At 34.3% G+C, this 11,246-nt stretch overlaps 1 protein-coding gene across 1 annotated transcript; it reads right to left on the reverse strand.

Annotated features, from left to right (window-relative positions):
- Positions 1-447: 447 nt before the first annotated feature.
- On the reverse strand, positions 448-4,222 carry LOC149159229 (protein SKU5 SIMILAR 14-like). Its single transcript, XM_089436428.1, has 9 exons — positions 3,705-4,222; positions 3,372-3,615; positions 3,164-3,273; positions 2,793-3,063; positions 2,549-2,654; positions 2,020-2,362; positions 1,376-1,741; positions 1,121-1,199; positions 448-986 (listed from the first exon to the last, which is right to left on the reverse strand). Exons 2-9 carry the CDS (start codon positions 3,510-3,512, stop codon positions 774-776), a joined length of 1,629 nt encoding a protein of 542 aa, XP_089292554.1. The 5' UTR covers positions 3,513-3,615; positions 3,705-4,222; the 3' UTR covers positions 448-773.
- Between the last annotated feature and the right edge of the window lie 7,024 nt (positions 4,223-11,246).

The raw sequence follows: 11,246 nt of genomic DNA on the forward strand, positions 1-11,246 counted from the left end.
TTGGCTCAACGTGCCCCGAACATCTAGTCACCCCACAAGCTGGATTAAATGTGGATTTTGGAATTATTATTTCCCGTTTTTAGCATTTGCACTTTTGCTACAATTTTAAATTACAATACTTAAATAATGTTTGACTTTGTGTTGATATGGACATTCTCATAATTTTTTTTTGTTGTTTGTTAAACAATTTGGTTATTTATTTGATATTACTCTCGAACCTTTCTTTCTTACTTATCCAGCACTATGTTTTCACGGGATGGATGATGGTATGTACTAAGTATATGTATTATTTTTATTACATAATAAAAACAGCCTTTTTTTTTTTTCTTCAAAAAAATTAGATCATAATGAAAATAGTTATAGAAATAGATCTATATTTTTAGATTAACCAAATATAATACTTTTAATAAAAGACTACATATATTATTTTTATAAAAGAACCACATGAGCCCGTAAACAAAGAATCTATTTCATATAAATATAGTCACCAAATTCTCGTACAACTGGTCTGATATATCACTAATTTCAAACATCAAATCACAACTAATTGAGTTGGTTAAATAAATGTAGGATAACGCAGGCATCCTTTTATTCCTATCCTGCTATCATTCTGAGGACTCAGAATTGCCTGCCAGCCACAACGACAATAATACGATGGGTACCCCAATAAATACTTAGTCACACTATCGTGACACAAAAAAAAGAAAAAGAGAAAGCGCGCATAGAATCCCCGCGAAAAGTCATGTTGGCTGATGGAGCGACACTGTAAAGGCTTATTGAGGGAGGCGTGGTCGGCCTCTAGCCTTCCCACAGAGGAGAGCATTGTGAGGAATATCATATTCATCTCTGGCCGATCTCACCAGAGTTTTCACTTTAATGTACGTTTGCTGACCCAGGTATTGGCGTGCCCATATTTCTGACCGCAGGTTCCACATTCCTGCGTTGTCGAAAGTTAAAAGAACAGCAGTCCATGATTGTGGATACACCTGCAATAAAATACAAACAGTTATCTCGTTAGCTGCAATGGCTATGGTAAAATGTAAGAAATTGGCATAGTTAACAATGTCCATTTATCTAATCTAAGCAGCCAACTATAAGATTTTGATTTTTGGTCACCCACCTGGGTTGTGCAGCGAGAAACTGCATCAAAAAGATTGTAGTACTTTCTACTTGCGGGTGTCCATTCACCTCCATCCATTCTGTAGACCAAGTGAATTTTTAAGTTAGTTTTACTAGAATTTTCAGTACAATTTGTCAAAAAAAATTGATAGATAGTGCCTAATGGAATCAGGTAGGCTGGAAACAAAGAACCTGTTGAGGCACCCAACAAAATATATCTACAAACAGGGACTTCATGCACTGGAAATTAACTTACCCCACTACAAAGAAGGAATATCCATCTAAATGCCATGATTGGATGGTGTTTTCATAGTTCTGGAACACAATTTCAACGAAAGTCCGGTATTCCACAGACAGCGCAGCAGTCTGCATGAAGCCAGATCCACCGTTGGGACTGTCACCAATGGATCCCACAGTGTACACTCCATCGATGTTGTAGTAATCTGCAAGCTGCAACGGTGTGCTGGGACGCAGGTAGGAAACACCATTCACTGCATAGCGTTGTTTGCCATTGATGACAGGGGCTGAGTTTGCGAGCTTAATTGTTCGAGTAATGGTAATGTTCCCATAGTGATAAGATCCTTGTGGATTGGGACGAGCTGCATTGGCTGTCAAGTTCCATCTGCACAACAAATGCTCTTCAAATTGAGTACATATTATACCTGGAGCTCCCATCGATCCTGTTCTAGTTAGGTATTTCAAAATTCAACCCTGGTTTATATATGATTCCTCTTGGAATTTAGTTTTTCATAGCCATTCCCACTTTCAATGATCACCCCTTATCTATATTTGCTAGCCGTCGTCAAGCATTGGGGATCAAATATATGTATTTGCTTCTGTAAAATCCATACCCCCACACACATTATGCTAAACCTAAGGTAGACAGGCTAAAAACCAAACCTGATGGATCTGGCCTGGTTCAGAGACCAGACAATTTCGGTTGGACCCCCTGGAATTGGTCCAGAAACCTGCTTCTGGGAATTGCTGTAGTGGAAAATGCCACTAATAAATATTTCAGGAGTTGTGAAACGAGTAGATGCAACCAAGTAATAGTCCTGAGGTGGCTGATCTGCGGTGACCAGAACAGAGTAGGACTGGCCAACATGAATGTCAAGAGATTCGTACTCATTCTGCACCGTGTGAGATCCTTCAACCTCCACGAGCTTCATTTTGTGACCCTGAATCCTGAAATTCAAAGAGGATGACAATCCCACATTTGAAATCCGGAGACGATATGTTTTCCCTGCGGATAAACAGGAGTCATTTTAGATGCATCAGAAGAGATACAACAAATTGAATTGGCAGGATTTGCATTCAGATCAAATCAAAACAAACAGGGTCTTGTGAATCATTGAGCGCCCAGAAATAGCTATATACAAAATCTAGGCTCTCGCAAACAGCTTTGGTGAAGAGATTAGCAATCGGATACCTTGTTCCACTGTAATTGATACTTGATTGGGTAGCCCACGGCCGTTAATGAGAACAGCATCAGGTGGACCAAGGGGTCTGCCCACGTCAAGTGTTCTCCTGAGGATCTGCCCAATAGTATAAAATGGTCAAAGATTGATGCAGTGCAAGAGAATACTCCGATGGTCAAGCCGAAATTGAACATAAACCAAATCTCTTTTAAATTAGAAAGATGTATTTGTTTCTGGGATGGATTAATAACTTACTGAATGATTGGTTTTGTACCAGTCACCTATCAGCACAGTGATATCACCATCAGGAGTAGGGAATGGAACAGGAATGACTACCCTGTTAGATACTGTTAGCCCTCCAAACCCCCCTGCTGCTCTCTGCATATACAATGATGGAAAGTAGTAGTAGCTGCCTACTTGGTCCTTCACCTGGAACTTGTACGTGAAGTTCTTTCCTGGGCGTATGGGGCAGTTTGTTCCAAAAACTCCATCTTGCCAGGAATTCCTCCTCTGTTGGATCCCACTCCTGCACAAGAATGTGTTAAGGATATCAATGCATTGCAAATAAGCAAAGAAACCCACGAATCTCAATCAACCAACACACACAGAGAACCCAAATAACTTACCAAGTAATCAAGAAAGACTGATCCAGGTTGTTAAATACATTCACAAGAATGTTATCATTTGTGACACTGTTAATCTGGGGTCCAGGAAATTGACCATTTATTAGAATTCCCTGCAACAACGCCACAATGTACCTTAGAGAAAACTAACAAATCAAAATGTGCTATATACATTATCATTGAAAAAGCTCTGGTATTTTTAGAACTATACCTGTTGAGGGATGCCAAGAGGCCATATTGTGCCCCATGTAACGTTCCATGTTAAGTACATATAGGGATCTTCTGCTAGAGAAGAGCCAAAAAATGCTACGACGAAAAACACACAAATCAAAGAATGCTTCCAAGAACCCATTGCGTTCTTGGTGAAGATAGTTGGAGACTGGAGTTGGTCCTTCCAAAAATGCTTACTGCTTTTCAGCAAGATGGGCTTCCTCCGACAATGGTTTTCTTTGACTCTGTATATTAACAACTTAGCATCTTCAGAAGATTGTATGCATTTTCAGATATTAAAGAGAAAAGTGCAGCCAAATAATACAGATCTTACAATGCAGGACACTTATAGCATTTCTAATCAGACAGCCCACATTCCATAAACTTGGACTAACACAGCAGAAGCAATCAATAACTTACTACAACTTTGTTGTATACACAGAACGGGCCTTAAAGTCCCGCCCAAAAATGCTCACAACTAAGCTTTTCTACAGTTACATTCTGTGGCAGGTCTGCGCTCTGTGCTACCTCTGACCTGTCGATTTTATTTTCAATAATGAACCTATGCCTGCGCTTGTCCTTACATGGATCTAGAAGCCTGCCAGATTTGGAATAGCCGCAACAATAGAACCGCTCACCCTCGTTTGTCTTACTCTCAACCTTCTGTCGAAAGGGCAACTCAGCAAACTGCACACTCTGAGAATGAAAGATGGGATATTGGGGCCTGTATATAAAGCCTAGGATGCCAATTCAATCTTTGCACCCAAAGAGAAAAGGACCGATGAACCCATCTGCCACGCAATGACCATCTGTAACGCGGTGCTCGTATGTAGAACCTTGGATACCAATTCAATCTTGAATTACGGCCAGTGGAAAAAATACTCGTGAAGTCATATGCCACCAAATGACCATCTGTAACGCGGGGAAAATTCAGAGATCCGTAAGGGTCATGGAAACCCACATCAATCAATTCCAGAAACTACCCATTGATCTCAGCCGTTGAATCCAAATCAACTGTATTTGCAATAACATGGGATGATGGGAAGAAACCTAGACCCTAATTGCTATTATTGTTGTTTTGTGGGTGACAGCACATGGGGCTTTCAAAAAAGCCGCGGGCATGTGGGGTTTGATCCAGAATGTCGGCGGTAACAAATCCGCGTTGCGTCTTGATGCATAATTCGTGCTTTGCGGCCGCAATTGGTGGGTTTTTAGTTTGGTTTAAATTTCGGTCTAGCTGCGCGTTCAAACAAGGAACAGGATAGCGGTTACCAGTGGTTGAGAAGTGTGGATTTTTTTGGGGATCAGAGCCCGGAGTCTGCGCTCATAACGAAATTAAGCTTAAAAAAGGGAGATTTGCGCGTCAATTTGCATGTGACCTCCCACTCATTTATGTGTTCCACAGATTTGCGGTGGTGACGAACGAGAGTCGTGACATCGATTGAGGAAAGGGACCAAAATCCATTAAAAGTGGGGAATTTGAATCACGGGAAGAATCAGAGTCATATTTTGCTTTCCACCTACCTACATTTGTAGGGTAATGTCACATGTTCCTGCCATGGAGGGGCAGCTGGGGATGGTCCGCCATGCATGCCGTGGGGTCTGTTATGAGGCCTCCTATTTCGGTGCATTGAGTTAAGGACACAGATGCCTTTAAACGCCCGCCGTAGGGTCAAAGGTGGTTTCCAGTTGTTTCATGGTTGAAATAAATATGTCTTTCGGACAAGATGGCCCCATAAATGCATTACAGTCTTGATTTTTGTGGGGAAGGGGGGAGGTAATTGAGTGGAGTAATGACTTCGGCTGCTTATGGGGTATGTTTACAACTATTTATTTATATATAAAATAATAACAAATAACTAATTCAATTTTATTTTATTTTAAACAAGGTGTAAATTTATTGATATTAAAAAATAAGAATGAAAATGGATATATAAAATTTGGTGTAATTTTATTTTATTGTTTTATGAAAATTAAATTGTAAATTTATAGGTGTTAAAAAATTGAAATTAAAATGAATAGTAATATTTTATTTTTAAAGGGAAAAAAATATATTTTTTATTTGAATTTAACAGAAAATTATAATTTTTACGTATTTAATGGTCATGTATTATTTACTGGGCAATCGTTATCTAATATAAATACATGGTTATACATTACTCAATGGTCAATTGTTATGTAACATAAATAGATAATAGATGTACTCTTTCAACATCTCATTATTAAATTATAAATTTTCTATCATATATATATTTTTTTTATTACAAAGATTTACCTAATTCTTTGGGTTTATATAAATTCAAAAAGTATAAAAATATTTTATTCATTTTTTCAAAATAACATAGATAGTCTCTATGAGTAAAGTACCTATGTTATCTAACATAAATACATGGTCATACATGACTCAATGGTCAATCGTTATGTGACATAAATAAATAATAGATGTACTCCTCCAACATCTCATTATTAAATTATAAACTTTCTATCATATATATTTTTTTTATTACAAAGTTTTACCTAATTCCTTGGGTTTTTACAAATTCAAAAAGTATACAAATATTTTATTCATTTTTTCAAAATAACATAGATAATCTCTATGAGTAAACTACTAATGTTATCTAACATAAATACATGGTCATACATTACTGAATGAATAATAGATGTACTCCTCCAACATCTCATCATTAGATTATAAACTTTCATATATATATATACATATGTATATATATATTATTACAAAGTTTTACCAAATTCTTTGAGTTTATAAAAATTCAAAAAGTATAAAAATATTTTATTCATTTTTTAAAATAACATAGATAATCTCTATGAGTAAACTACTAACCACAAAAACTAACTATTTATTTTCTCAAAATAACATATAGAGTCTCATGAGTAAATTACTAAACAAAAATAATATTAATTATTCATTTTCTCAAAATAACATATATAATATGGATGAGTACAATGTTTAACTTGATGAACACATGCCTTTGTAAAATGTTTTCAGATTAAATTGATAATTTTTTTAGTTGATTGCTAAAGACTTAAGAGTAACATTTTAAATTTGGATGTTGAATCTCTTTACCAATTTTCAATTTGAGTTGACATCTCAAAGCTCTCAATGGAATAATGATATTTAAACCCATGCATAAATTTGCTTTAAACTTAACAAAATTATTATCTAAGAAAATTGTGCTTCCAACACGTTAAAACTCATGGGATCTTGCATAGCCATACCAAAAATGAGAAGGATTTTCCAATTGCTAGCTCCTTTAATCGGCTTTGAACTTTTCCTTGGCCTTTAATCTACAACCTTGAAACACTTTATAAATCTATGCATATATATGAAGTGTTGGCTTTTGTTTGACATTGAAGAAGTTATCACTATAAGCAATCTAAAAGTTCCAAAGAGTTTAAAATGGGTAAAGCTCCATAAGTCTTCAATTCATTCTTCCTAAATCAATTTCTCAAGTATTGTTCCATAATCATTGCATTCCAAACTTTAGGAGCCATCAATTTCTCTACATCCTTCATTATTTGATATGCAAAATGGCACTATAATAAATAAAATAAACCATTATATGTCTAATGTTCTCCTATGCCCCCCCACATAACTAAAAAATACTTAAACTAACTTTGTCCTCTTTTAACAAACAATCCCAAAACAAAACCCTATTGCAAAGAGCAAGCCATCAAACAATCCTACTTTTATTAGGGGCTTTTATTTTCATATTTTAGACCTTCACAAGAAAACATTTCCTTGTAGTCTAACCTAGTAGTATGTGTTTTGGTGGCCTTGTTTTTTCTTTTTCTTTTTTAAACACAAAGAGTGCATCTTGTCATGCTTCACATGAAAACATTTCCTTGTAGCCTAACTTAGTAGTGTATGTTTTGGTGGCCTTGTTTTTTTTTAAACACAAAGAGTGCATCTTGTCCTTGGGTATGATATGGCCCTTCCTTAGCTCAAACTAAATATCCCCCTTTCAACCCATTCTCCCTCTAGATCTAGAGATTGTGTTGTTCTCCATCCCTGGTTCCAAATAAATATGGCATTCAAATCCCAAACTTGATTTAAGTGAATAAAAAAAAAAAAAACTTAAAACTTCACCATAGAAGTGAGCTATTAGATCAAGTTTCAATATCACTACTTCACCATATCCCAAAATTGTAATGTTTTACATGCACACACCCATGGAAAATGTCCCGAGGGATACCCTCCAGACGTGCACTCCTAGCGTATGAATTTATCCTAATGTATCTAGATAGAGGGCAATGCAACTACTAACCACACTATCAATTATTAACGTAATGAGGCTCAAAGAGAATCAAACCTCAATTAGACAACTGAAGACCTTGCAATAAACTCAGCCTTGAAACAACTCATTCAAACTCATTGAGCAAACCCATTAGGTTATGTGCATGAGTATGTGCACATTTCATTTATTTATTTGTTCTTACAATATGATTTAGCAAAAAAAAAACATTAGATGTGGACATTGCACGTCTCATCCATATTAAAGTGTTTAATGCTCTTTGTTTTACTTGGTGGGAAAAAAATCACAAATAATAACAAAAATAAAGCAGAATTTAAAAAGTGAAATGGCATGCTACATGTGCATATAACATATTTTAGAAAGAAAAGGTGAAGAGAAACAAAAAGCATAATTCATATTAATTGAGACTTGCCTAGTGAAGGAAAGTAAGGTGTTGTTATGACCTATGGGGATTGGATTCTTTAAGTGGCATGTTTCTCCCTTCTGAGTAAGTATGCCTTTGCAAGGGGATTATTTATTATGAATGGGGTTATGTATACGTTTTAAGTAATTTTAGTAAAATAGATACCTCTAGCCATAATGCTTTAATCAAAGAGGTAACTGTATACTTTATGAAAAATATCTACCCATTGTAATATTGCATATCAAATAGATTTCAACTTCTAGGTTTTCATTGAAATATTTTCCAAAAAAAAATTATAACATAATGCAGTCAAACATAAGCCACTAAATAAACAAGCTATGAATTAATGGGAGATCATCATGATCATTTTGGGCAAGGCCTAGGAGATCATCACGATCATTTTGAGCAAAGCCTTAACTAGTGATCGAGTGATCCTGAGTGATCCTTTTCCATGAAATGTTGCTCCAAATCATTATTAGCTTAGCTCCGATGGCTTTTACATCTAAAACAATAATGAGCCTTATAATCAAGGAATTATTATTGTGTGTCAAAAGAGGAGAAAGTCCATGCCTACATTTCCATTATTGGAATATAATACACTAGTATTTATAATCTAATGTAAAAATCATGCTTATATTAGTAAATAATAAATTCATAATTAGATATTTTTAAATAACATAATTAAGATATATAAATAACATATTAGTGAAAAGTTTGCTCTTCAAAAAAGAGATTTGATTTTTTACTAAGTCCAAAATTAAAATAAATCTAAATTAATTTAATTGTTAACATTTAAATATACCATATTAAATAAATAACTCTAAATTAAAAATATTATAACTTTTTCTTTTAATTTAATTGTATTGTAACTAAATTAAAATATTAAACATTACCACAATTTTACTTTACTAAATTGGAAAACTCCACTCGACACAAAAACACATCAACCAATCCCATCAAAAAAGTATAATAATCTCCGAACCTTTCTTATCTAGTGAAAATATTAACATGGTATGAAAGCAAAAAGACCTAAAGTCCAAGTAAATTTAACTTCGAATTAACTGAAACTCTAATTTGAAAATGAAGTCGAGGTTTGTACGCTGGAAAAATATTGAAAAGACTTTGTGCCTACTCGCGTGGGAATTGCAAAAGGAATAAAGAAATGTAGCAGGGCGGACAAAGTGGAAAGTGTGGACAGGTAATTTTAAGCTTTCTATTAAATTCTTGAAGCGAATCTATATATAATCAAGGGTAAGGTTCTTTTCTTAAGGTGGAGGGGTTTAATAAAAGATTTAAAGAAAAATTATTAAAAAAAGAAAGTAGAATTATAAATTTTATTAAGAAATTATGTGTATTTGGATAAGAGTAAATTATGTGTATAAGATAGATTAAGGATTTTATTTTTTAATAAAGTAAAAAAATATTAAACTTAATGAAATACCAGGAGAGAGTAATAACAAGAAAAATTAATTGCAAATATTTGTTTAAAGTGGTTGAATTTTATTTAATGCAATCTTAGAAGGTTTAATTTAAATTGGATTGTAGGAGCCAGTGATAATAAGAAAAATTAATTGCAAATATTTGTTTAAAGTCGTTGAATTTTATTTAATGGAATTTTAGAAGATTTAATTTAAATTGGATTGTTGTTTAAGTGATTAAAGAATTATAATAATTTCAGATTTTAGGAATTTATGAGTTCAAATAGTTTTATTAATTAAAAAGTTTTAGAATTCAAGGAGTTTTAGCAATTTAGAAATACTACACTTTAAAAAAGTGATGTGATGTAGCATTCTAGGATGACTTTTAATTATATTGTGCATATTTTTATTAGGTTGGTGAAGCAAGATGTATTGGGACTACATGCCCATGTATATAAGTGTTTTGGGCTTTTTGTGCCTATGTATATATATTTTGGGGCTAAAGTGCCTATAATCTTAGAAAGTTTAATTTAAATTGGATTGTTATTTAAGTGATTAAAGAATTATAATAATTTCAGATTTTAGGAATTTAGGAGTTCAAAGAGTTTTATTAATTAAAAAGTTTTAGAATTCAAGGAGTTTTAGCAATGTAGAAATACTACACTTTAAAAAGTGATGTGATGTAGCACTCTAGGATGACTTTTAATTATATTGTGCATATTTTTATTAGGTTGGTGAAGCAAGATGTATTGGGGCTACATGCCCATGTATATAAGTGTTTTGGGCTTTTTGTGCATATGTATATATATTTTGGGGCTAAAGTGCCTATGTGATTTAGGCTAGTGATTTTATGTGCTAAAACATTAGTAAGTAGTCATACTCATTTTAATAAAATACACTACTACAATAAACAAAGTCCAACAAGAGAGATGGGGGTAGGACCCCGTGAGTGGGAAAGGGGAGGAAGGACTAAGTGAAGGGGGCTTAAGCCTAGCAAGCTAAGCCAAAAATAATAAAATATCCCACAAGTCTTTAAGCATAGGATTTAGTCTAAATCCCCAAGAAGAAGGACGAAATTTCAAGTGTTTGGGAAGTGAGTTTTTGAAGTGCCACTTGTCATTTCTAGTACATGCATACATAACGTGGGAGATTTATGTAATTATCATCCATTCTCAATCCTTCTAATATTTTGACTCAATGATGCCACTGTACCACTGTGACTACTACGCATACTCTAAGGGAAGAGGGATCCATTGTTAGTGTAGTCGTAGCCACAGCTTAGGGGTGACCTACTAATGAGAGATTAGGAGTAGTGTGGTCTATGGATGGGAGGAAAGTTTGAGTTATGTATGCAGTTAGTGATTTCAACATAAGATAGGTGTTCAATTTCTATTGTACATGTGTATAATGTTGCATTTTCTAATAATTATATGGCATGCATGTTTTTATTATTGTTTTGGCTATCATTATAGTTGCATATCATATGTATAAATGTGCAGAGGTCAATTAAGGTACTTAGGGTACTTAAGTAGATGAAATGGACTTGGTAAAGTGACCAAGGTATCATATAGAATTTAGTGTTAGGGATTTACGTGTTGCATGGTGAAGTTGGAACTAAGTGCACAAATTAATTATGGTATCAAAATAATTGTGGCTTAGTTAAAGGAAAAATTTTAGAATTTACATTTTTTCCAAGCGTAGTAATGTTTCTTACTGGGTAATTCTGAACATTACATTACGGTATTAGAGTGAGGGGCTCAACACTAGGCCTACATGGGCTA

The sequence above is a fragment of the Pinus tabuliformis genome, chromosome 5_2, assembly GCF_031772625.1.
Source record: "Pinus tabuliformis cultivar Carrire ecotype Pingquan chromosome 5_2, CPIR1, whole genome shotgun sequence".
In the NCBI taxonomy this organism is placed as follows: Eukaryota; Viridiplantae; Streptophyta; class Pinopsida; order Pinales; family Pinaceae; genus Pinus; species Pinus tabuliformis.